At 41.6% G+C, this 27,651-nt stretch overlaps 1 protein-coding gene across 3 annotated transcripts; it reads right to left on the reverse strand.

Moving 5' to 3' along the window:
- Positions 1-2,747: 2,747 nt before the first annotated feature.
- Positions 2,748-27,400, reverse strand: Otud3 (OTU deubiquitinase 3). Of its 3 annotated transcripts, none has more exons than XM_076861132.2 (8): positions 27,085-27,400; positions 20,878-21,026; positions 18,507-18,619; positions 14,658-14,780; positions 11,177-11,308; positions 10,421-10,517; positions 8,688-8,872; positions 2,748-7,755 (listed from the first exon to the last, which is right to left on the reverse strand). In XM_076861132.2, the coding sequence occupies exons 1-8, from the start codon at positions 27,306-27,308 to the stop codon at positions 7,579-7,581; spliced, it is 1,200 nt and encodes a 399-aa protein (XP_076717247.1). In that variant the 5' UTR covers positions 27,309-27,400; the 3' UTR covers positions 2,748-7,578. The 3 variants fall into 3 exon arrangements, with proteins under 3 accessions (XP_076717247.1, XP_076717245.1, XP_076717246.1); XM_076861130.2 differs by having other exon boundaries at positions 27,099-27,184; XM_076861131.2 differs by lacking the exon at positions 18,507-18,619 and having other exon boundaries at positions 27,099-27,184.
- Between the last annotated feature and the right edge of the window lie 251 nt (positions 27,401-27,651).

Here is a 27,651-nt window from a genome sequence, read left to right on the forward strand (position 1 = left end):
GGGGTCTTGTTAGAAAAACAGCCCTTACTCCAGCCCTGCTGAATCCTTCAATAGGTTAACAAGACCTCCAGGTGTGCAGGTGAAAATCTTAGAAGCCTGGTCACAGATTTAGTCTCTGTATTTGTAAAATGGAACAATGACATTCCCCTGACAGATGGTTGTGGTGAGGTTTAAATAAATGAGTATGTGTGACAGCATATGCCTAGCACATAAATAAGCATTTGGTCCTATGAATGAATGTTAAAATAACAAGTGATACTGCTTGTTATCGGTGACCTGCTCCCTCTGGTTGAAGTTTGAACATTAGAGAAGCACGCCGAAGCAAGCATATAAGGCAGGGTTTACTTAAAAAGGGGTAACAGGAGTGAGAAGGGGGCCCTAGCTGGTTCCTAGTATCCTGAGAAGTGAGGTGTTCTGCCCTTTTAAGCGTCTTAGGCTTCCTTTGTTCTCCTGCTCTCTTGCCCTTATCTTTCTCCTCCCTGTGACTAGGCCTAGGAAAGGTCGATGGGGTGGCCCAGTGGTGGGAAACAGGTGGGCTGAACAGGGAAGGGCAGGCTGGAGCAGCCCGGGACATATTAATTAACAACTTTACAGCTCCCTGTAAGGAGGGGCAATTCCTGGGGCAGGTTGCCTTAGCAACAGGTTGGAGCAGGGGAGGGTTATTTTGATAGGGTGAAGGAAGGGCTCTGAAGGCCTTTCAATCCCTCGGGGCGGGACAGTTTTCAACTTCCTGGACTCACTCAAAGTGGCCTCCTTGATCTGACCAGACTCGATTTATCTATTTATACTGTCTAATTCTGGCTTCACAGGTATAACATTTTATTAAGCACCTAGAGTTTACAGGGCACTGTTCTCAGCGCTTTATGTGTATTAATTCTTCAGATGAATGCGTGGATAAATGAGTAAGGCAAAGGACTACACCAAGGCTGGTGAGAGGACATTGACCTCAATGTTTCATAGCATGTCTCTTCCATTTTGAAGACAGGGTTTGGATTGTTTTTGCTTTTGTTCCTACTTACCCCACCCCCCAACAAAAGCTAGGCATGAAGTGCCCAATTAAATCACTTGCTGAATAAGTGATTAGAAATCACAATGGAATTCCCGAGCTAACTGAAGAGTCTGATTATGATTCCACGGACGTGTGTCTGCTTCTCTGAGGTTCTTTGCAATGTTGCAGCTGGAGAACTGAATACTATTAAAGATCATCCTTTCTTTCAATAAGCTTTGTATGAACTACGTTTCTGGCATTAGGTTGAGTGCTAGGGATAGAGAAAAATTAGATGGGTTAACTGGCAGGCAGAGAGCAAATATTCTACACTAACTAAAGCTAAGAGTAGAGAATCAGAACCAAAGGGCCTCCCTCCTTCATCCGGTCTCTCTTCCGTCCACCAGTGGCTTGATGTCCATCCAGTCAACTCCTCCCCACCATACCATCAGTGGCTCTCCATTATCCACTGCTTTCCTGCCTTCATTCCTTCATGCAATAGCTTCCCTCAACCTAAAAAGCTTCCCCTGTCCACAAATGCACCTCAAATTCCACCTTTCCCAGCGGGAGCAGAATTCAGTCTCCTCTGAAGGCCAGCTCATGTTTTGGGACCTTTACTAGTGCTGCTTACCCATTATTTGGGTTCTTGTATTGACAGTAGGCAGTCCTGGGTCCAAATCCTGCTTCTGCTACCACCTGTGATCTTGGTCCATTTATTTACTCTTTCATGTGTAAAATACAGAAAGAATATCAGCCCTGCGGGGTGGTTTTAAGCTTCCTATGAGACAATGTATTCAGAGTGCCTGGTGTGTGTTACTAACACTCCATCCATGCCCAATCACCTGTCCTTGTGCCTCCCCTGCGGCATCATCGCACCACAGATGCTAAATAAATATCTGTTCAGTTGAATCCATGGGCTTATGACAACCGGAACTATTTTAGGGAACTGATGTCACACACTAATGCTATATGATTCATGCAAACAGTCTGTTGGTTCACTACCATCTGAGTGCTCATTTATCTTAAATGGGCCTTATGTTTTAAAATATTAATCTTCAGTGTCCTTGAGCTGACAGCCCACATACAGATAAAACTGGCTGGAGAGACCTCACAGCTACCTGTAACGTCCCCAGGTCAGAAAGCACACGAGACCTATTCCATACACCAAGAAAGCAACCAGGCTGAACTAAGCACACCTGGTCTTTAGAACTCACTCAGCAAGCATGGTATTAATCTTCCAGTAGCAAAAGGAACATGGGAAGCAGGTGAACAAATAAGTCCCCAGTCTTCCTCCAAAATTTATACCCTTAATAAACTATCTTAACTGGATGGACGTTCCCACTCCAGGGTTTTGCTTATGTTGGTCCTTAGATACAAAATGCTTTATTCTGCATCCTCTCTCTCGTTTCACTCCTGGTCCCAATGCCACCTCCTATAAGCGCCTTCCTTGATGTCCCGATGGCTGTGTTCACAATCACCTTCTCAGCCTTCCATTAGGGCATGGGTTCTCTCCGGTCACAGTCACATGTTCCTTTTGCCCCCTGGACTGGAAGCTTTTCGAGGACGGGCCCATGTCTGTGTTACTACCCAGAAATATTAGCTATATATAGCAGAGGGTCATCAATGTTGGGTGGATTCCTGAATGTTTAGATGGGTGACTAAATTGAACTAAATCTGAGTAACCGAGTCCTTCTATAGGAAGGTTTTTAGCAAAGAAAAGAAAGAGCTAAAACTTTGTTTTTAAACTAGAATTTATTGGTATACAAAACTCCATTTCATAGATAAGTGGCACATCTTTGCAGCTTCTATTGCACCAAGTAGTAAAGATTAAAAACAAAAAAGGAAACATTTGGTTTTGAAAACACTGCAAATAGCCAAGTACAGTACTTTAGTAAATAAAAAATAAAATGGTTCAGATGAACACAATCTGTGAAAAGAAAAGGCCTAGGGGAAATGAACTATGGACATCGATAGTGGTCACATTTCTCACCCCCGAGCTCCAGAGATAAGGCAGACTTGCTAAGTCTATGGATTATGACCCCATGGAGGTCTTAAGTATCTCCAGACCGAAGCTAGAACAAGTATAGTGCAATTAGGAACAAGAGAAGGCCCATCCCCACAGACTCCTTGCCCTCAGTCCTAGGGGTCTGACGCACACCAGCACTCTGACACACACCAGCACTCTGACACCAGGAAGGGGAACACGTGGGTGCTGAGTCTAGCTTCTGGCTCTCTTCCCCTTTCTCTGAGCTTAGTGCTAGTGAAAGATGCTGGAATGGTAGCCACCATGGAAAACGAGCCCCAAGAATGGAAAGACACCAGTACGGCTCAAGTTTCAGTCGAAAGATTTGCCAGGGAATTAAACCACGAACAAAGGTCTGTGACTATGCGCCAATGATTGTCATGGACGGCTGGCAACTGGGACCTGCTAGATAACATGCAAAGGATCAGAGCCAGATCCCAAGGCTTTCCTCCAGTGATCAGGACCTTCTGTGACAACCGGCACAGCAAGCAGAAGCACTGTGGATCACAGGTGTGCTCATGGAAATCATGCTGCACATTGGCACCAGCCCCTCCCTGGGTAACTCTGAGAAGATATTCAACACTTCACTTGAGCTACAAAGTAGTCATAATGAGGAGGGTTAAACAGAGACTCTAGAAAAAATCACTTGGAAGAAATCAATAAGAGCCTGAGGTTTTGAGAGCATGTTTTACCTGGGACAGAAGAGGGTCAGGCCATCCACAAGGCACAGCTCTTTCCTGTGGTCCAGCCTCCATGGACAGCAAGTCACACACTGTCCACACACCGGGCCACAGAGGTTTAGTATCATCTCCACTTGTGAGAAATGATCAGTTTGACTTTTTCTAACATGTAGTGGCAGATTTATTAAAACTTAAGTGCATGCATCTAGATCTTCAATTCAAGGATGTCAGTGGGAAAACAAAATCTGCTTCACAGTTAGGGAAACACATCTTTGTAAAAAGTGCCATTATTAAGTCAGCTCTGAACAACTGCCAGAAAGCTGTTTCAGCACACCTGACGTGCAAACGGAGATGAGCAAAACCGTGAGTAATGACAATGGCAGGAATACTGCATCTGACCCTGCATCTACAGGTGCGATACAGACTTGAGGTAAAGAGGTGAAGAGTTATGTGTCTACGTGACATGGGAGTCAGGGAGGGCACGGAGGTGACACACTCAATCAAGAAGCTCCACTTTCTTCCTACCACAAAGAGCCTTCTCTCCAGTAAGAGTGACTTTTAGTCAGTTCTGACCAGGGATTCAAGTTTCCTCCCATCAACTGAATATTTGGGTTGAACATTTCACAGAGGTAAACTCAAGGGTGTTCCATGTTGACCCAGTAAAACCCGGGCACACTCTAAAGAGTTTCTCACAATGCAAGAAACTGCACATTGACTACAGGGACTCACTACAAGTGTGATCCACTACCAAAGTCCATCTGAAATGACCACATGACATGTGAGCAACTCTCTCTCTCTCCCCACCTTTACATGGCCCTCCTCCCCAGCCCGCCATCATAGGTCACATTGTCCGAGCTCCCCAGGGAAGCAGAGCAGGGCACTGTCTATGACCTACATGAAGGTTTACTCTGAGCCCAGCTCCAACTGCCCATTGAGGGAGACACACATTGCACAGTCCTCTCCATTAAAATGAAATTGGAAATGTCTTCAGAGCTTATTTAAAAAACAAACAAACACACTATAAATGACTTCAACTAACATTTAAGATTCTTCTTTCTGCCACAATTCCTCAACCATGCTTTACTCCTGAAGGTGTATATTCTTATTATTGAAAAATTAAATATACATATACATTCTATCTTTCTAATATCTCCCAGTAACAATTATATTATTTATAAGTTGTGGTCTATGTTGTTTTAATACATCTAACTCCCTAGTTAAAAGCTGTTGTAATAAAATTTTTTTCTTATTTTGATGTTTAAAAAAAAATCCATAAAACCTTTATATACAGTCTATAAGGCCAGAAAGCAGCTATGAAATGCTGCTCTACCCTCTTCTCCTGGCCCTCCACAGGCTACTGAGACCTAATCTTGTGTAGCATAATCTTTACCAGCTGAGTTGCACCCCAGAGGTTGAGACAGATTCAGTCCCTAGTACTGAGTTCCATAACTGTGCTGGGTTGACCAGCACAGTTGCTGTCATTAGTTGGATTGCTGACAATCATCACCTCAAGACTGAACGTATGGCCTCCACTTTGGCTGCCAATGAAGTAACGCTCGAGTGCCCAACAAGGCAACTAAGCCTGAGGATTCTATCCACTTCTCACTCCAAGGAGACCAAGGCAGTGGTCTAAATTCCAACCTTCAATTAGAAGATACCTTTGAAGCTGGGTGCCATACCCCCATTTCCAATAATTAACACACTAAGCACAGACCAATTATAACTGAAAAGCTGTAGAATGGTAACAAAAGAAAATTACTAAAGCCATTTGATTAGTTTTTAAAACCACTGCTATTGTGCCCCAGAATTGCTTAAGCCTATTATCAGAATTAGGTAATTTATAAACAAATATTCCTAATATTCTTTAATAGAACATTCAGCAGCCTCTAAAACTCTGTAGGGCCCAAGGCCACCTTCATTAACCAAGTCAATGAAGCAACCCAACTATTCACAACAACGGTCACCCACAGGTATTTTTCTACTTTAATTCTGAGCTTCTATAAAGCTGATCCTTTTGAGAGGATCTGGTCTCTGCACTCACACAGTACAGAGCAGATAAGAAAGAATGTTCTTTCAGAAAAGCTCAGCCAGCCAGGAATCTGCCCAGAGGTGAAAGCCAAAAGAATAATTTGTCCTCAAACACCAGATCCCACCCCCTAAGAAAAGGCAACAGAGAGCCTTCCCAGTTGGAACTGAGTGCCGAGTACTCGGAGTCTCAAACTCAGAACTGTGATGAGCAAAGAAAAGGTGCTGTACAGTCCTTAAATCTGCACAATATTGCAATGTACTGTACCCAGCAAGAAGCCCAAACCACAATGTCCTGGGAGCAACTCCAAGAGACTTCCAATGATATTGTAGATATTCCAACTACAAAAAGTCCCCAAATCAAACAAATAAAAATTAAATGGCATCAATGAATCTAAAAAAGCAAAAAGCCTACTGACAGGGACAATTCCACAGGGCCAGGGTCCACTCTGATAGTGACAGTTCTCACACTTTAAAACTACTTACGGTTTCCACTCTGCCTCTAGGTTCTCATAATTTTGAGATCTGAGGGTTGCAGCCGACAATAAAGAATTGACTTTTTGACTCAGCATATATTATTTGCCCAAGTACTAGGCTCCCAGAAGGCAAAGACTCCTGTCCGCCTCACACATGACCATTTTAGAGTTCTCATCCACCTAGCCCAGTTCTGGGAATGGGATCTGTCCCCTGATGAAGTGTTTCAGAACTGTGAGTCACTTGAAGGCCTGAGCCCAGAGAAGCACTCCACCTTGCTGGTTTACCCTACAGGCACAACTAATGCTGCCCCATTCAAATCCCACACTGGGCTTAAGTAACAAAAAATAAATGCCATATTTTATGGAATTTCATTGCCACAATACTAAGAAAACTTTGCAACCTATAAGGTCAAGTTATCATTTTTTTCTCTAAAGGCATCTTTCTAAGTCTATAATACTAGGGAAAAAATAGTTGTTCAAACAGTGAACACAAAAAAACCTTAGATATTCATCCAAACTTCTGCTATAGAAGCAAATCATTCTTTAGATTCTTCCTAGACAGAAACCTAGGAGTTTCCTGACTGTTCTATGGCATCTGCTCTATGACTATGGATGATCCAAACTGCAGAACTCTCTCACAGCAGTAACACACCATCTTCTCAAGTGTTAAAAAAACAAATACCAAGACTCAATAACACGATTGATCTCTCAGGAAAGCTGAGGCCTCACTCTCCACCAAGCAGGTGCCCACATTATGGCTGACCACAAATAGGCCCACAGCACCTGCCATCTGCAATGACGTCAGTCAGGAAGGACAGGTGAGCTGTGCAGTCCCCACCCTGACTCTGCAGGCTACCTCCTCGTATCACATTACTCTGGGAAAACACTTCCTGAATTGTTTTGAGTAAATCAGATAGGGAAAAAATTCAATCTAAATATGTTCCTGAGTTGGAGATCATTTATAAACCACTCTACATGTTGATATCTGTTTGAAAATGAAATAGAAACTAAGGAAATCTGTCATTCTGAATTTCTAACAGGTAAACTACTTCATGAACAATTACAGCAAAACTTACCCTAAGTAATAAAGGAAGATCCCAGGGTCACTGAACTCTTTTTTTCAGGGCAAATAAAGCCACAAAGGTTTTTCCTGACCTAACTATCCACTCTTAAAACTCAGTATTTTAAGTGTGTATTACAGAATATGAATGGCTTCACTGCACCTTTATAAAACAAAACACAGCACTGACAGAACTTTGAACAAAAGAGGCAGCTTGAAGGAAACTAATTCAGCATGTGACCAAATAGGCTTTGTTGGTTGCCTCCCTGGAAGGCCTGTGTGCGGCACTCCATGGCCCTTCTGCTTCCTACAGCTCCCAGGAGGCAGAGTCAGATGTTCAGAGCAGCGAAGGTCTTCACCAAAGTGACCTGTGTGTTCACATCTGTTTCACTCCTGTTGTTGTCCCTGTGGCCACTCCTGCTCTGCAGGGCTTTGTGACGATGCCTCTCCTCCTGTCGCTTCTTCTTCTCCAGCCGTTGCTGTTCCCTGCGTTGTTTGTTTGTGACCTGAAAGAGAAGGCCTCTGACGCACAGCTGACTCAAGCTGCCACCTGCTGCAAGAGATGCTGGGCTCACAAATGTTCAAGGCTCTGACTACTTCAGCAAGGAGAGAGGATACCACCCGCATGCCAGAGCAGCTCATTTTCCATTATGTTAAAATGTATATCCCCTCACTGAACTAGCAAACAAAATCAACTCCTTCCTTCTCATAAACCAATTCAAGATGACCTAAAGAGACATTACCCCTATCCAGCAACAGACAATAATCGAGGGGCCAGACGACACCTTTCTCCATAATTTAAGACCCAGATCACTGTAATGAAATCCTCAGAAGCTTATGGCCGCTCTGCCTCTGCCTTTTCACATTAGGTGGCATTTTGAGCTCAGAATTTCATGGTAAGTCTTTAAAATGAATCCCAATTTCAGCATAATGAACACTGTCACATCTACTTGTAGGGATGGGGAGGGAGATGTACACCCTTTCTGGGAAGCACCTGACAATTTACCAAAAGCCTTCAAAAGATTCCAATATCCATGCCCTTAAACCTGCTAACTCATCTCCTAACTCTATGCAAGAAAATAGTATGCAACACAAACACACAACACTATTCACTGCAGATGAACATTTGTTCACATTTGTGAAAAGTGTGGAATAAGGTGGAGGGAGCCCACGTGTGCAATGACACTGCATGGGCAAAGGCAACTACCCATTTGCACAGGACAGCTCAGCACACATGTCCTAATCATCACAGCATACACCAAACAAGACAAGGCCTTCATTCTGCTTCTGGACATATCTTTATGTATCCCCCAGATTTCCACAATAACTATTTTATAAATTAAGAGAAAAATACATACTAAAATGAAATGCAAGTTCCCACCACTGCTACAGATTTTCAGTAGCCCACCATCTGCCCTTCTGACTACCTCCCTCATACCTTTGGGAGCTGGTTTTTGTTTGCTTTGTTTTCTTCGCTAGGGCTGGTCCGGGCCTTGTTGTTTTCAGTCCTATCTTCATTTAAACCCTGATTTCCAAAGATTCTGGCACCACTGCCACCCTCCTCCCATAAAGGGCCACACTGCTTCGGCGCTTGGTCACCAGGCTCAAGGCTCTCCTCTGCATCTTCCAAAAAAGGTATTAATTAAACTGAGAACCTTACAGAGTTACATAATGCAAATGCTATGGTAAAGGACTCCAACATCACCCAAGTCCATAGATAATTATTGTTTAGGAAGCAAGTTTCTTTGAAACAAAACTCTAATACCAAGTCAATAGAGTGGGAAAAATGGGGACAAAATGATGGGTAAATTAGACAGATTTAAAAATAATCTGCGGGCTGGGGATGTGGCTCAAGCGGTAGCGCGCTCGCTTGGCATGCGTGCAGCCCAGGTTCGATCCTCAGCACCACATACAAACAAAGATGTTGTGTCCGCCGAGAACTAAAAAATAAATATTAAAAAATTCTCTCTCTCTCTCTCTTTCTCCCTCCCCCACTCTCTCTCTCTCCCACTCTCTCTTTAAAAAAAAAAATAAAATATAAATAATCTGCTAGTCCTAAGGCTTATGGTTAGCTTCCCACAGCACAGTGCTTTGTTTCCTTGGATAAAATGTTTAACATGAATTTTTAGGGAGAAATCATTCATTTGTACTCAAAATTCAGGAGGAGGAAAAAAAAAAAAAAAAAACAGGATCTAAAGCTGTATTGTCCAATACAGCAGTCATCAGCCACATGTGGCTATTAAAAATGAAAATCAATTAAATTAAATACCACTTCAAATGCATCTCCCAACCTCACTCTCCACATGTCAAGAACACATCACACTGAATGAGACTTTCAACTACAAAGATCAAGTTACTCACAGCTTCTGAAGAAGCACAGCAAACATGTCAAGTGGATACTTAAATACTCAGGCAAATGGAGAACTACAATGCCAGGCACAGGAAGTACCTGGCATGTGATAACTGTCAAAAGAGTATTTATTGGGGCTGGGGATGTGGCTCAAGCGGTAGCACGCTTGCCTGGCATTCGCGGGGTGCTGGGTTCGATCCTCAGCACCACATAAAAATAAAATAAAGATGTTGTGTCCACCGAAAACTAAAAAAAAAATATTAAAAATTAATTCTCTCTCTTAAAAAAAAAAGAGTATTTATTGATACCATTTTAATAACCCAAGAAATTATTAAGATTTTACATCTTCTTTCCTCTGAGTCACAAGATTAAACCCAGTTCAAATTTTTTAAACAATTTTGAATTATCACCGTTAAAAGATGTTAGTTCTCTTAATATTTCCATTACAAAAATAAAATATTTCTCTCTTCTTCAGTTACCATTTCAGTTTGATAAGATCTTATTTTCAGAAGGACACTCTGCCGCCCTCAAGACTGGGTTAGGTGGATTTCCTGTGCATTCTCCCAGCATCCTGCACTGCACCCCACTATGTACTATTAGCCAATCTACCTACCTCTCTACCACCCTCTCTCTACCTCTAAACATTTCCTGATGCAGGGTCAGGACCCAGTAAAAAATGCCCACATACAGAAGGCACTCAGTACCTGCTGAATGAATAAATGACAGGACAAGTACCACCTGTGTATTGATTAAAAATAAGTATTTGGAAAATCACCAACACAATCACTTTGAAGGCTTATAAATATAATTTGTGGACTTACTGTTTCTTTTTCCCTGGTTCATCTGAAGCATGGCAATTATTGCAGATTCAATATTATAATTTTCAGCTTCCAGGTTCTGGACTATTAAGTCAAAATCCTAGCCAAGAAACAAAGAAACACTTCAAGACTGGATCTACTTTTCTACCTAGCTCTACTTCAATAATTTGATAAACACAAAGATGTAACAGTGAGAACGGACAAAAGGTCTCAAGAATTTTCCTTTTAGAATTCCCAAATAAGGTTGATCACTTGAAATAATGCATTTTATTATTACAAAAATTTCCCTTTATAAAACTGCACTTTTAATAGTGCAAACACTAGTCAGAAAAAATTAAACCCACTCATTAAGATTTTGAGTAGTGCCAGGTACAGTTGCACACACCTGTAATCCCAGCAGCTCAGGAGGCTAAGGCAGGAAGATCACAAATTCAAAGCCAGCCTCCGCAATGGTGAGGCGCTAAGCAACTCAGTGAGACCCTGTCTCTAAGTAAAATACAAAATAGGGCTAGGGATGTGGCTCAGTGGTCGAGTGCCCCTGAATTCAATCCCCAATACCCCAAAAAAAGATTCTAAGTAGTACTAGGTCAAGTCTGGCAAACAAGAGGGAAATGAATAAACAGCTCTCATTAGGTCAGACCACCAATCTCCAGGACTGTCTAGCCCCCTCATGCTGGCATGCTCGAGTGATACCGTAAGATCAGCAGATACACTAGGCACACTGTTTAGAAAGCCCTACTGCATGACAAGAATACTAACTGAACATCCAGTTGCATTGCAAACTTTCTGGACGGCATCTTCTACTTCATCTCTCAGGTCGTCCTCAAAGTCAACTCCCTTTGTCTTGGTCTTTTCTCTTTTATTTGACTCATCTTCATGAAGCATCTGAAACTAAAGAAAGCACAAAGCATAATAACCATGAAACTCTTGCAAATCTCATTCAGAATCTCCAACACAGAAAGATACTCTAATCTCAAAACATTCAAACATAGGGGAAAAAACTCTGGAAACAACTTTAAGAGAACAATAAGTATACTAAATTCTATCCACACACCGAGATTCCTGGCAAATCAAAACCACCAGAAACTAAGGTGGCTATTTTCCATTAAGAAAAGGAAAAGACGGGCTGGGGTTATGGCTCAGCAGCAGAGCACTCGCCTAGCACGTGTGAGGCTCTGGGTTCGATCCTCAGCACCACATAAAAATAAATAAACAAAGAAAAAGAAAAGAAAGGAAGAAGAAAGATAATAAAAATTCAAATGTGGAAAAAGTAGAGCCTTCATATATTGCTGGTGATTATATAAAACAGTACCACCCACTGTGGAAAACAGTTTGGCAACTTTTTTCCTCAAAAGTTAAATTCAGAATTCACCATATAACCCAGTAATTCCACTCCAGTATATCCCAAAAGATTGAAAGGAGGTCCTCAAACAAATACATTCATAAATATTCATAGTAGTACTATTTTCAGTAGCCAGAAGGTGGAAAAGATGGGCTTTGTTGATGGGCAATCAAATGTCCATCTTTGGATGAATGGATAAACAAAATGTGATACATCTATATAATGGAATATTATAAGGCCATTTTTAAAAATATTGACAAATGCTACAACACAGATGAATCCAGAAAGCATTATGCTAGACAAAAAAAGTCAGACAGGAAGGCCAAACATGGACGGATTCCATTTGTATTAAATGTCCAGAATAGTTTTGAGACAAGGCAGGCAGGCGGTTGGCTGGATGATAGGGGAAACAGAGAATGACTACTTCATGCATACGAGGTTTTCTTTCGGGGTGATAAATGTTTTGGAACTAGACTGAGGAAGTGCTTCTGTACCATTCTGGTGGTTTAAAATGGTTCTACAGACTATCTGGGTATATAATTAGCATTTTGTTAATATAAATGATAACCAGCGAGGAAATATGAAGAGAAAAAAAGATCTTTTCCTTACAATAGGAACACAAAACAGAACAGCTCAGAATAGAATCTACAAAAAAGTGGGCACGATCTGTACAAAGAAAAGGCTCTTACAGATGTGTGTGCAGAGGGGTGATGATGACAACAATTAAACACGTAAAAGTTTATCTGGTCCATGGCTAGGAAGACTCCACATCATCATAAAAATGTCAGTTTTTCCTTACATTAGTCTATTAACTTAATGAGATACCAATTTTAAAAAAACTGAACAGGACTTTTTAAATAGACATACTGATAGTAATATTTCTATTTTTTCAAACCAGGAGAAATACATATTAAAAAGAAAATTAATAATGAGTGAAAAAATCTACCGGATTTTAAAATTAACTGCTATTAATTAAAACAATGGGGTAACAACAAGTCAACAGTGAGACCACCGGTACAGAACCAGATGTCTCAACACAGACTCAAACACATATAGGAATTTAATTTATGGCAGGGAGAGAATATGACATTTTAAATCATTAAGAAAAAATATATAATGAATAATGTATAACCAGGTACCCTACATAAAGTTGGGTCCATAACCTCATACCCACATATGATTGCAAATTTCAAATAGAACCAAAATTTAATTTAAAAATAAAAATGAATTAGAATAAACTTCAACTATGTGAGAATTATAAGCCATAAATTCCAAAGGTATATTAGAAAACATTGGTAGGGCTGTGGATATAATTCAGTGGGAGGAGAGCTTGCCTAGCATACATGAAGCCCCGAGTTCAACCCCAGTAGCAACCCTAAAAAAGAGAAAGAAAAAAAAAAGAAAACAAATATTGATAAATTTAACCACATAAAAATCTTAAAATGTTTCATAGCAAAAACCACAGGAGATAGAACAAAAAGACAAAAACAAAACTGTGAAAAAAATTACAATTTATACCACATATGAAGGCTAATTTCCTAAATGTACAAAAAGTTCCTAAAAATCATTAATACAACTTAATAATAAGAAAATTAATAAAGAAAATATATAGCCTTTACAAAAAAGTAAGTACAAGTAAGTCTTAAACACAGGAAGAGATGAGTAAACTAACCCAAAAAAAAAAAAAAAAAGCCAATTAAAATTATGTTAAGAAAACAATTTTTTCCCCAACACTGAAAAAATTTTAAAAACTTAATTGTGCTGGCAAAAGCTAGAGAAAGAGCCACTTATTACAAGTGGGAAACGGAAACTGGTAAAACACTCATAGAAAGTAGTCTAGCAGTATTTATCAAAACCCTCTGATACTGAAAGGACCTTCTAGGAATCTATCCTGGAGGTACCGTAACATGTGTGAAATGGGGTACACAGAGCACTGCACAACAGTTCTAATGCAAAAGTCTGAGAGCATCTAAAGTCCACTGATAAGGGACTGGACGCCATGTTATAAAGTATCCATAACAGAATACCATTAAGCCTTTAAAAAAGATAGAGGAAATTTTTTTACACACTGCTATGAATTAAACTACACATTAAATTCAAAAAGCACAGTGCAAGATGCAAGTGTACAATGTTATGTGGTATATACAGGGTGCTACGACTGGACCTAAAGAGTGTAAAAGCAGGAAAAGAGGAATTTGTACACATGCACATATATTTGCTTGATATGCAAATATCCACAGGAGACTTTCTGATCCCACAAGTTGCCTCTAGGGAAGGGAACAAGCAGAAGGGTGACAGAAGAACTTTCAATATATATCCTATTACATTTTGAATTCTGACCCATGGACAAATATGAACAACTCAAGAAACAAAATTGTTTTAAAAATGATGGCTTCAGAATGTAGGTAACAATATGAGAAAAAGCTTCTGTGATAATGTGTTAATTGAAAAAAGCAGGAACCAAAGTTATATAAATAATAAATCTCAAGCCATCTGTGATACATTAAATGACCAAAAGGAAATCTACCAGAACAGTAACAAAATTCGCAGCCGGTAGCTGATTTGTGTCTGTTTTTTCCTTACCTTTTCTATGGTTTCCAATTTTCAGTAAACAGTCATGGATCAATTTTTAAAATACAAACGTGATTTTTTAACTTCATAGATTTCATATATACATGAACATAACTATCAGCTGATGGGGAAACAAAAGGCTAACAAGCAGTTTTATCTCTCTCCCTAACCCAGCCTAAAAAGGAAGAAACATTCTAAGAACCAAAGATCCTTAGCACCAACTTTCCACTAAAAAAAAAAAAAATCCCTGGTTTCAGCTCCAGGGCAGGTGGCTCTGGACCTACTTCCTGTAGGGCTGAGACCGCAAAGGAACCGGGGCTCACTCACATCAGTCTGGAGATGTGCCGGTGCCTCCGAGTTGTCATTGATCCTTCGAACGCTGTCATAGTGTTCTCCATACCGATAGGCAATGTGCAACTCCCGCACACTGCTTTTGTCTGTACCCCGAATCTGCAGACAAAACAAGGAGCGATGAAAGAGAGGGTCTGGACCGTCCACTCTGGAGACCTACCAGATGCTAACTGGAAATGTGACGGAGTATGTCATTACTGATTTCTGAATTATCCTCCTCCCAATCTTATATGCTTTGATGTGCTAATATGTAACGATATGGGAATAAATCCATAAGAAAACACTTTCAAATACCAAGGGCAGGTTATAGATAAGCTGAAGTTTCAGGGGCTTTAGGACCTCAGAACCCCTCAAATGCACAGACCCTTCCAACAGAGAAGATGGGGGTTGATCTAGATTTGTTGAGCTTAAAGCTCAAACAATTTGAGAGGCATCTTTAAGAAACAGAATGCAAAATTCCAATTTTAAAACTGCTAGAACTTTGAGAGGGAGCCATATAAATGGAACCTAACACACTTCATTAGCTTCACCTGTCCTTAAAAGAAAACCTGCATTTTCCATCACCCACAGACATATTATCAGCAACAAACTTGAAATCTTCTGCTTATACCAATTTAAAAACAAAATTATATTTAGTAAAGTAATGTACCACACTGCACAACCCTGGAAGCAGCATTCACAAGGTACTCTGAACAAATGGCACCCCAGTACTACACAAGAAGAACAGGGCTCCCTAAAGGCATACAACAGAGAAGCACTGAGTCTGGTTTGGGCAGATTCCAAAATAAAAACTATTTCCACAGAAACTCTGAAGTAACCCTGACTCTATCCCTTAGGACAGAGTACCTGTCCAAGGAACTCTTTTTGTTAAAACTCCAAACATCAATACCTTCTTCTTTTTGTTACTCCAAGTCACAATTAGTTCAGATACTACCAAATTATAACAGCATCTGTGGTCCAAAAACAGAAAAAAAAAAAAAAATATATGGAACAAAGAGGAACCACACAGGTCCAGATGCTGGGGCTGTGGAGGTTTTCTCCAGTGGAAGACCTGGGTCTCAAAGGGCAGAGGGTCTACTATATACATAGAAAATGGTGACAGCTCATTTGTCTCCCAGGAAAAGTACTAGGAAAGGGAACACTTCATTAGAATTTTGAATGACGCAATCTCTACAGCCCTTAAATACATAACAATAATATACACATACTACAAATGTAAAAAAAAAAAAAACCACCACAAAGAATAGTCACCAAGTTTGAATCATAGTTTTCATGGATGGATTACAAAGGACTTTCACCCTCCATGCCACACATCCACAGCACAAACTCCATTTCTAAGCAGAAAAGCATACAGGTGTCAGTATCTCCATGCTGTGTGAGCTGACTCATCATTAATGCAAGAGGTCTTGCCCAGACAGGAGCAACTAACGCATTTCAATTCTTAAAAGTTTCATAAGAAACTTGACTGGAAAGAAGGGACATGGAGAAAATCCAATGGAAATAACACAAATCTATTTTTTTAAATGTATACTTTCATTATTCAGCAATTCATGAAAGAGAACACTACAGAAATAAGTGTGAAAAAAAAATCTAATTATACAGTAGGCTGGAGTTGTGGCTCAGAGGGAGAGCGCCTGTCCAGCATGCACAAGGCATTGGATTAGATCCTCAGCACCACATAAAAATAAAATAAAGGCATTGTGTCCACCTATAACCTAAATATAAATATTTTTTAAAAATCTAACTATATTGAATTATCTTCTATACTATCTAGGTAATCAAGAAACTTAAAAAAAAAGTTATCAATGCAGGAAAAAATAGGTTATGGTTACTGAGTTGGCACCGAGTATTTTCCTTCAAACTTAGGCTCCAAATGACTTTGAGGACTTCTGCTAAACAGTATTAAGTGTAATGATAAAATTTGGAAAAGCAGTAACCAGTGTCCTTGGCTCACACATCATCCTTAGAAAGAAAGCGCCCCACTGAAAAGGTGATCACTCCACCTGGAGTCAGTACCTCCAGCAACACGGCCCCAAAGAACATACAGCTACTGTCCCACTCCTGCTCATTAGATCCTTATAAGGTGAAATTCCATGCTAACCCTGGGAGCTATAGCAGAATTTTGTTAGAGGATGCTGTGCTGTACACAAAAGGCTGAATACTTCCATTTATATGGCATTCTGGAAAATCAAAACTGTGAAATTCAGACAAATCACATGGTGGTTACAAGAGGCTGGGCACTGGGTGCAGGTGTCAGTGCCTGGAAAGAGCAAGTGGCACCTTGTGGCAGTGGAACTATTTCACAAGTCGATGGAGGAGGCTGACCGACTTGTCAAAACACAGAATTGTTACCTGAAAAGGGCGGGTTTTGCTACATGTAAATCATCTCTCTATAAACCTGACCTTTTTTCCCCTTAAGCAGTACAGGCTATGATTAAGCAATTTACAAGGGAATATACACAGATGCCATATGAAGAAAAGGGTGCTGTAACCTTTATTATGATGATAATCAACAGGGAAACGTAGGCCTGTGTGTGTATATGTACATATATATGTATATGTATATACATACATACACACACAAATTTGTATTGCATGCAGATGTATTTAAAATGGGTTGTAAAAACACCCTGCTATATACCTTCCAATTACATAGGAATGTTTGTTTACAGCTTCGTAGGTGTGTAACACTGGTTACTGCTTTTCCAAATTTTGTCATTACACTTAATACTGTTTAGCAGAAGTCATCAAAGTCATTTATATTAAAATGTTAACAGAGATCATCTCTAGGCAGTGTGACTCTGGGTGAGTTTTATTTATCTTTATGGACTTTTTTTAAACTTTCAAAGTTTCCTACAATTAACAAGTTTTAATTTTCTAATTAAGAAAAAGTTAGGGTTTGGGGATATACCTCAGTTGGTAGAGTGCTTGCCTTGCATGCACAAAGCCCTGGATTCAATCCCCAGCACCAAAAACCCAAGAAAAAATTAGAAATAAGAAAGTAGTAGGAAAGAGAGAAACACAGAAATCACAGGAGCAGTCTTCAGGACCTGAGCTACAAAGTGACAAGAAACACTCTGAATTTGAGAAGAATAAGAAGAGGGCGGGAGCTATATACATCCACAGCCCAAACTTTGATCTTCCATACTCAAGAATGTTTGGTTTGATGGACTATTTAGGAGATGAGGTTAATTTAAGATAGAAAAGGTAAATAAAGGTGAACACCACTTCACAATAGGGGTGGAGGAAAGAAACACTAGTGGCTTAAAACATGTCTGCCATACCACAGCACACACTTGACATGTGTTCTAAAACTGTTGTAGAAGAACCACTGAAACCACTGTGTACAGCTGAGCAGAACAGAAATCGACCTGACATCCTAGACCCTGAAGTAAGTTCTGCTGATCAAAATACATTGCTAGCAATGGCTATTACGATGAATATTATCTTGTTTCCCTCTACCTTCAAAGCACAGATACAAATATGGGAGTGGGCAACTTCAAAACCAGAATCTGTAAGCACTAATCCTTTAAATTCTCACTTGGATATTTTTAAGTATTTCCACATTAAGTTCTCTGTCCCCAAGTTACCCAATTAACTGACTGCCAAATAACGTTTATAGCATTTTAAAAGATTTCTGAATTGTACTCCAGACTCTATTTGTCCACAGCACAGGGGTCAATTCCAATTACCACAAGACTCTTTGTCTTTGGTTAGGCTAATTGTCCAAGTTTTTCTGCATATTCAATGTCACAAGTCAAGCCCCATCTGTTAGAATATCCCCAAAGCTAATTATGTAGATATATTCTTGAACATGTGACCTACCTGCCACAGGGGGGCATTTAGTTGATGAATCACCACATTCAACTGATGATTTCTTGCAAAGGCTACAATTGCATCATTGCCAGCAAAAGTACCAGGCTTTGCCAAACTGGCCACTACATGGAAATAAGAAAGAAAAAGGCAATCTTTATAAAGAAGATATCCAAATGCAAACAAGCTTTGATATTTATTCAGTTCCAAAGAATAAGAAACAAGAGCCCACATCTGCATAGACCACCAGCTTCATCATAGTCTGTGAATTCAGCTGGGTGAACAACATGCAGACTAAGGAGCACTAACCATTCAGTAAAAAAGGATCCATTCATTCATTCCTTCAATGAACATAAACTGAGTACTTCCAGTAAACACAACATCAACACAGTGATCACAACAGCTTACACTAAGGAATGTTCATTAAGCAGGTGTCAAGCACTGCTCTAATTGTTTCTCACAGATTACCAATTTCAGTCCTTAAGCCTCTGGAAGAAGTATTACTATTATGCATGCCACTCAAGAGATGAGGAAACTGAGGCATAGAATAGTTAGTAACTGTTCAAGGTCACAGAGTCTGTACAGGGCAAGCTGGATTTCATAAAGGCAGCATGACACTAAGCCACTCTTGGCTACTCCACCTTTGCTCTCAAAGAGTTCACACCTAGTGGGAGCAAACAACCAGAAGACACGCACTACTGATGCCTAAGTGCTTCAGAAAAGGGACGTGTAATGAAGAATATGCCCTTGCCCAAAGAGGGGTCTGTCCTTTATTCCAGGTTCCTGCAAGACAACCTCTAAACTTCAGAAGCATCTCTGTTATCCACAGTGGCCCCTAGACCATACCTCCATATCCACCACATGACCTTCCTGAAGATATTCAAAGGGAAATTTCACATCACAAACCAAAAACTCTTTTCATACAAAATGATATTTTAATAGGAAAAATGACACAACTTTTTATACAGCACAAAACCACAAAATGTGCCCCATATACATATATTTAACTTGTAAACTACTGATTCTCTGATAAACTGTGTCTATTAGCTAGACAAAAAATGATCCCAGAGGGGCCGTCAGAATTTAGAGACTGGCATAAACCACCCACTGGTAGTTTGATACTATATATCTGGTGTCTAATAAATGGATTCTTTCCCAGTGAGGAATGGTTAAGGTCATTGATAGCTTCTAACCAAATGTCCTCTTCCTACTGCCCTATTTCTTGCTAAAAGCACAGCCACCAAGCTGTACTAAAGCAGAAACTTCAGAATCACCTTTGTCTCCTCCTTCTCCCCTCTTCATTTCCAGTGTGTCCTGTCAATTATACACAAGCTGGGTCTTAGACTGGGTCCTTCTACTCCTTATTCATAGACCCTCCTCTTCCCTCATCCAGTCAATGTGGAGAGCCTACCTCGATTCCCCTCTGGGCCTCTCTCCCACCCATTCTGTATGGCCTCTGGGATCCATGATCAAAACAAAGGAGTGATTTTCTTTCCTGATAAGAGACAGATGTGAGCCCTGGGATGAAAATGCTACGCATAAAACATAAAGGTATCAGCACTTGGCACAGCAGAGCCTCAGTAAATATTTGTTGAAATTAAAGTCTAAAGGTTCATTTTAATTTCTTAAATAGATCTGAACCCAAAAGAAATTAATTAAAGTCATTAACTGATCTGCCTCAAAGAAAACAGGTTGTGTTTGAGTGTGAGAAATTAACATGACTCTATTAATTTTTCTGATTACAAAAGTAATGAGAATCTTTAATAACCAAAAAAATGTAGAAGATAATCCTGTCATCTCCAGGCAACTAATTTACTAAGCACTTATTTTAATCTTGTTATCTAATCTAATCTTTACAAAAAGGCCTAGAGATAGGTGTTTTGTAAATGTAAAGAGAATGAGTTCTGAAAAATAAACACAGCCAAGAAATAACAACCATACAATATCAATGTGTTCCCAGACTTCCTCTGCTGTGTGTGTTCACCTTTTAAAAGGGAACCAGCATACACACTGTTGTCTAGCCAGTTCTTCCCATTCCACTGACAAAAAAAAAAAAATCAAGAATTTAATAGTACTTTTGTTTGTTTCTTCTTTGGTGGTGCTGGGGATCAAACCCAGGGCTAGGCAAGCACTCTAACACTGACTACACTTTTAGCCTCAATTCCACAGTTTTTATTAAGGGCACATACATCTAAATCTATGGATCTCCAATTACCCAGCACGCTGTCTGTTACACAACATGCAAATAAGTAGTTGATGAATAAACAAATGTCACAATTGATAGTAGCCAAACCTCTTGGTGGGGAGGGTGGGGGATGCGAATGCACTCAATTACCCAAAGCATCCCTGACTCCTGAAGGATCCAGTCCCACAATGAACCTACCATGCTTCTCGAAAGGAATGTCATCTTCCACAAAGGGTTCAAAATCTTCCCGCTGCTTTATCATATAGTCCACAGTCTCCTGTCGGTGCTTGAGATGATTTCGTGAGTGTCCCTCCAACTGATCACCAAGGGCTCTGAACAGGCAATTGCTGTCAAAACAAAAATGATGGTCAAGACCTTTCAAAAATGAACTTAGTTCATTTAAAACAAATGCTGCTTCAGGCCAGGCCACCCCTGGAAATCTTTTTTTTTTTTTTTCTAATTTTTATTCTCTAAGGACATTATTTTTTTAATATTTTTTTTAAGTTGTAGATGGACACAATACCTTTATTTTTTTTATGCGGTGCTGAGGATGGAACCCAGTGCCTCACATGTGCAAGACAAGTGCTCTACCACTGAGCTACTCCCCCAGCACCCCGGAAATCTTTCACACACAGATAAGGCAAAGCCTCCAAAGGATTCTTCCCAAATGCCAGGAACAGAGCCCCAGGACACAGATTCAAACACATTACCTCCTCGAGCAGCAACAAACAAGAATGTTAGTCCCCACTTGGCAGCTGACCGGCTTGGGGAAGTCATTAAATTTCTCTGGGCCTCAGATGCTTTAATGAGTGAAGCTGGGGATACCCTGACTACCTGAATACAGGGTGAAGACCTCATAGGCCATTCCAGGGCAAAGGGCTAGGAATCCCAGACCCTCTTCCAAATAAGGTCGTATCTACTATCTTTTCTGAACAAAGTTTCACTACAGCTACCCTCTAGGGCACCATTCATTTAATAAAAAGTACCCAAAAGAGAGCAATTTGTTAAGACCCCCCCAATACAAACTGAACACACTACCCTATAGGAGCGCTAAGAAGTAGAGAAAGCTACAAGAAGGAAGCACTTGGACGACAAGCAGCTATACTATGAAAAGGCACTTCCCCCCTTGCCTCCTCACCTCTCAGGGAGCAACATGCCACTGTCACTCCTGCCAAATGAAAACTTAAAACACATTTTTTCCTAAAATTAAAATGCTCATAATAAATTCTAAGAGTTATCTATATGTTCAAATCCTTCAAAGACTCCTAAAATTCCAAACATATCACAAACACAGAAGCCCAGAAACATAGAGACCAAGCACAGCTGGTGTCCTGAAAGGAATGAAACAGACACTCTACAGCCAGCTACCCAGCGGCAGCCTAACTAGGAGCTCTTCCAGCAAAAAAAGGCGCTGGTACTCTAGTTCCAAAACACAAACTTACCACTTTCAGAGAATTTCAGACCTACATGTGTAGGAGAGAAAGGCTTTGTTTTTCAACTCAGAAAAGTAAGTTTTCAATAGAAAGTTAAAAGGCAGAAATCTCTTCAACGTTTAAGGAATATATTTATATTTTTGGTGGGGAGAGGAGGAGATAGAATTTAAATAAGGGTGGTTCTATGAATTAGAAATCGAGAAGTTACATATCTATCTGGGACAAGATTCTAGAAAAGATTGGGATATTCAGTTCTAGCTACTAGACTGAGGTGCCTATTGCTAAAATCTAACAATGGCAGTCTTTTCTCAGCCACTGGGAAAAAGGAGACGAATGGATAAAATGTTTTCCATTTCAAGATTTTTCTCTCAAGCTTTTCTTAAACCTTTAGCATCTGTCACCACTAGTCTATCCCTGAATCTAGTTTAAGAGGTATTATTTAACGTGACTATATATATATATATATATATATATGTTGTTATTTTTTTAATGTATTGGTGCATTACAGTTATACATAATAGTAGGGTTAATTTGTGCCATATTCCTAAATGCATATAACATACATTTTCTCCATTACAATTCCCAGTTCCCAGTACTTCCTTTCTCCCTCCCCTCCCCTCCCCTCCCACTGGTCCCCTTCCTATGCTCTACTGATCTTCCTTCTATTTATTTTTCAATTGGTGCGTCATAGTTATCTATAAAATTGGAATAGATGGCAATAGATTCCTACATGCACACAGCATGATTTCTTCATTCCTCAGTTCTTCACCTTTCCCGCCCCTCTCACCCAATCACTTACGTCTAATACATCAAAATTCACAATATTCTATACAGAGTAACATGCTTACTAAGAACTTTTATTACCATGGGCAATATAAGCCTCCTTATAAGCCCAGACAGCAGGTATAAAACTGTTCATATTGCATGAGCACTAACACCATCATCTGAACACTACACACAGAAACACATGCAGAAAGGTACTCAAAGAAAAAACACTGAAGCCACCACCTAAATAACTCTTACAATGTGCCAAGGGCAGTTGTGAATACTTGACCTGTTATAAATGTACTTAGTCCTCAAATTCTAAAAGATAGCTACTACTATTATCCCTCAAGGGTAAATTGCCCAAGGTCACAAAACTAGTAGGTGGCAGACCCAGGACTCAAACCCAGGCAACTCTGCTTTCAGTCTGCACTCTCTCCTAAAGGTCAACACTGAAAAGTTAGCCATCATCATTCCTAGATAGGAGTGATTGTTAAATTTATTTAATCTACTTTTCATTTACCAAACTTTCTTTGAGCCCAGTAAAAATAAGTCAGGAGGGCTGGGGCTGGGCTCAGTGGTAGAGCGCTCGCCTAGCACATGTGAGGCCCTGGGTTCGATCCCCAGCACCACATAAAAATAAATACAATATATTAAAAAAAAAAAAAAAAGAAAGAAAAGTCAGGATAGAATAAAACCACTTGCTTTCCTGACAGGGTTACAAAGCAGTGACACAGGAAACATGACAAACACTACAGGGCCTGGACTCCCTCAGGAAACCCAGCAAGAGCACCTGAGATGCTGAGAAGACAGCAGCAGTGCCCAAAGGACCTCTAGGAGATCCAGCTGCTTCCGGAGTCCACACACCCATAATCACACCACAGCTGAGCTTCTCAGTCTCCACACTAGGGACATTTTGGGAGTCCTTTGTCGTGAGGACTGTCCTTTGCATTATAGGACACCTGGGAGCATCTATGGCCTCTAGCACACCACTACCTCCCACCCCACCAGTTATGGCAACCAAAAATGTCTCCAGACAGTGCCAAATATCCCCTGGGAGGTAAAATCATCCCTGCTTGAGAACCATTGTGCTTTAGAGATACAAGTAAGGTCTTGCACTGAATTCCCAAAACAACCAATTACAGAACACCACAAGTACCAAGCTACCAACAAGGAACCCCCCTACAGTAAGATGTAGCACCTCAGGCTACTCACACTGAGATCAGACCAGAATGGAGAGAAAAGGGAACACCCTCAACTATTTTCTTAGAGAAGCAAACTTTGTTTTATTTTATCCTAAGGGTACATTAAAAAAAAAAAAAAAAATCTGACACTTTCCATCCATCACACACACAGAACCCTACACTATCCACTGCAACAAAGACTGACATCACCATATCAACAGACCACAACCCAAAGAGGGCTGAACCAGTTCAGCTCTGCTACCCCAGTGAAGAACTGGTGAACCAGAGGGGTTAGCTTCATGGAGCCCACACGAGTAAATCTCATTTTAACTAATAATGACCAAAGAACAGGGAAGACCTGAGCATTCTGGTTAAGCTAGCCTCTGTGCCCGCACTGCCCTAACTTCCAACTTTTTATTCTATACTCCTGCTGTGCTACACAACTTATAGATGTCTCAAAAACAATGTGCTCCTGGGCCTTTGCAGATACTACTCAACCTGGAATGTTCTGCTGGGATATTCCTATGGATCCTTCATGATTCAATCAGGTCAGAGGATGACTTCTTGAGAGGGTTCTAGTAGTGTAGCCTATGAACATCTGTTGAATGAAAAGACCTTCCTGACCACTTCAGGAAGTGTTAACCATTTCCTTCTTAAAAATACCACTACTGTCAGTCACTGTTATTAAGAATATATCGGGGCTGGGGATGTGGCTCAAGCAGTAGCGCGCTCGCCTGGCGTGTGTGCGGCCTGGGTTCGATTCTCAGCACCACATACAAACAAAGATGTTGTGTCCACCGATAACTAAAAAAATAAATATTAAAAATTCTAAAAAAAAAAAAAAAAAAAAGAATATATCAAGGGCCAGCATGGTGGTGCACGCCTATAATCCCGTCACTCAGGAGGCTGAGACAGGAGGATTTTGAGTTCATAAGTCAGCCTCAGCAAAAGCAAGGCACTAAGCAACTCAGTGAGACCCCGTCTCTAAAAAAAATACAAAATAGGGGTGGGGATGTGGTTCAATGGTCAAGTGTCCTGAATTCAGGCCACCGTACCCCTCTACTGGGAAAAAAAAAAAGAATATATCAAACCATAAATATGTATACTGTAATTATATCGTATCACTATTCTCAAAGTGTGGCCCAAGAAACTGGGAAGTGTGAAGGTCTTCTGAGACCCTTTCAAGATAACAGTGAGTTAAAAAAAACATAACATGTTATCAATTACCTTCTTCATTTTCACTCTCTCACAAGTGTACAGTGGAGTTTTCCAGAGGCTACCAAGGATATGAGTTGATCACTCCCACATTAGGTATGGAATGCTGAATAGCTAGTGGAATGTGTGTTTCAAGAATTTGTTTTACTTTCCAATATAGAAAATATTGACAGCTATAACTCAAATAAACAACAGCTCTTGGGTTCCCCTGTAATTTTTAAGACTACAAAGAGGTCCTAAGACCAAATGCTTGAGACCCAGTGCCATATGCTTCTCCTTACTAGGCTATAAACTCCTGATGTACCATCATACATGTCATCAATCTGTCACCAGTATCTCACTCAATGCTCATTAGAGTAAGTGGGGAAGTATGCTCTCTCTGGGGGAGACAGAGAAGAGGTAGTATCCTCAAAGTTTCCTAAAAACCATATGAAAGCCCACAAGATTTCTAGCTCCCTGTACTGATTCCTATTCATGAGCAACTTTGTTAAGCACTTGTTTCCAGCACCCTGAGGTAGAGAATACCATACCCACTATAACAAGCAATCCAATTATGTGCAAGGAATGGCCCCACACCAATTCCAACATATTCAACTGGCCTTTTGGTTTATAAAGCAGTGTGCTTATGTATGGTCTATTAGGGTACCCTATGAACTTTTAGTGTAACCTCTAAACTTTTCTCATTCTCTCAGCAAACAGGTACTGAATCCCTTCTGTGTCAGACACTGTGCTAGGTGTGATGAATAAATGTGATCAAACTGTAATTGTGACTTAAGCAAAAACACCATGGCCAGAGGGTGTGGCCAACTCTTTGTGAACAGAGAGAAATCCAATTTGCCCAAAGCAGTGAAGGAAAGGTGGGAAAGGTAAATTAAGGACAGTTTATTATCAGCATTGACCAACAAGCTGCAATGTAATATGAGATCATGAAAACACCTTTTTTTCACAATTTCTAGCTAAGGAGACTACGTGGTCTCTAGCTTCACCCTGTTCTTCCCTCTGCCCAAAATGACAGCTCATTTGAAGGGATGAAAAAAATGGAGCCAGGCTATCCCGGTTTTTGTCTCTTGCAGTGACACCCTCAGCAAACAGGCCTCCTTTTCTCTACCCCTGCAATGGGGATGCTATTCTCCTCCCACTCTCTTATCATCTTCCCCCTTCCATCCAGGCTCCTAGATCCCTATCTCCTTCCCTTCCTCCATTCTCTCCCTCGGGCCAGAATTTTATCCTGTGTTCCTTAAAGTCCTGAACCTGGATTCCTGTCCAAGCCCATGCAAGCTCGGGTAAGCACGTCTGCTAACAGGAGAAACTGAGGCCCATGGACTAAGATACAGAATCTGCCTTCAGCTGGGTGAACAGTAAGTTCCAAGTGTAGATGGGGGCCACCGCCAGCAGCAAGGGCCACAGGAGGCAAAGCACTACACCAAGGGGCTGACGCCTCTTCCTATCTGTCTCCTCTCATTGTGACCGCTCCACCTCGTTCCTTCAGGTCTCGGCTTAGATGTCACCTGTCGGAAAGGCCTTCCCGGCCCCCAGTCCGCCGTGAGGCAGCTCCAGGGCTCTCACGCGGGGCCCTCTTTCTAGTTCCCTCGCAGCGTGGGCCACGCCTGGGAACCTGGTGTCGCCACGTGCGCCCCGGGGAGGGGGTCTGAGCCGCCTCGCTGCCACCGGACCCGCGCCCTAGCGCCGGTGCTGGCTCGCGGGAGGCGCCCGGGACGCCCGAAGGAAGGGAAGGACGGGAGCGGCGACGGCGGCCAGACCCGGCCCGGCGCGTCCCCGGCGCCGCCTCCCGCGCTCCCGGCCCGCCTCACCCGTCCCCCGGCACCTCCCGCAGCTTCAGCCCCAGGGCCTGCAGCTGGTTGGCGAAGCTGACGAACTCCTCCTCGCAGCTGCCGCCGCCGCCGCCGGGCTCCGGCCGGTTCCGCCGCTCCTTGGCCAGGGCCCGGCGCGCCGCCCGCTCGTCCCGCTTGCGCTCGGCCTCGGCTTTCCGGCTGCCGCTGCCCGGCCGGCTTCTCGCCACCTGCTTACGGGACATGACCCCGGCCCGCGGCCCGCGGCCCGCAGCGGCGCGAGGGAAAGCCGCAGGACCGCCGGGCGGCCGCCTAAGAGAAGGGGCACGGGCGACCGAGCCCGGCGACGGCAACGAGCCCACGACGCCTGCGCGGGCGCCGGGCACCCCGGTCACGTGAGGGAATCCCCGCCCCCTTCTCTGGGGCTCCGCAGGCAGGCGCCATAGAGAGACCCTTGGAGGGCTAGAGAGGCACCCACCTTGGTTTGTTCTACTCCGCCCTCTAGTGGTGGGTGGTACTCAGTGAGGAGCAGGCCTAACCAGAGCGCAAAGAGCCCTAAAAGATCAAGGACAAGACAAGATTTGTAGA

This window comes from Callospermophilus lateralis, chromosome 7 (genome assembly GCF_048772815.1).
Source record: "Callospermophilus lateralis isolate mCalLat2 chromosome 7, mCalLat2.hap1, whole genome shotgun sequence".
Taxonomy (NCBI): Eukaryota; Metazoa; Chordata; class Mammalia; order Rodentia; family Sciuridae; genus Callospermophilus; species Callospermophilus lateralis.

What these genes read in the sequence shown, in the direction of transcription:
- Otud3 (XM_076861132.2), bottom strand. Translation starts at nt 27,308, where the DNA reads ATGTCCCGTAAGCAGGTGGCGAGAAGCCGGCCGGGCAGCGGCAGCCGG. An exon ending in CATTCCTTTCGAGAAGCATG is followed by an intron (nt 18,620 to 20,877) that starts GTAGGTTCATTG and finishes ATTTCCATGTAG; the next exon opens with TGGCCAGTTTGGCAAAGCCT. An exon ending in GCAATGCAACTGGATGTTCA is followed by an intron (nt 10,518 to 11,176) that starts GTTAGTATTCTT and finishes TTTCTTGGCTAG; the next exon opens with GATTTTGACTTAATAGTCCA.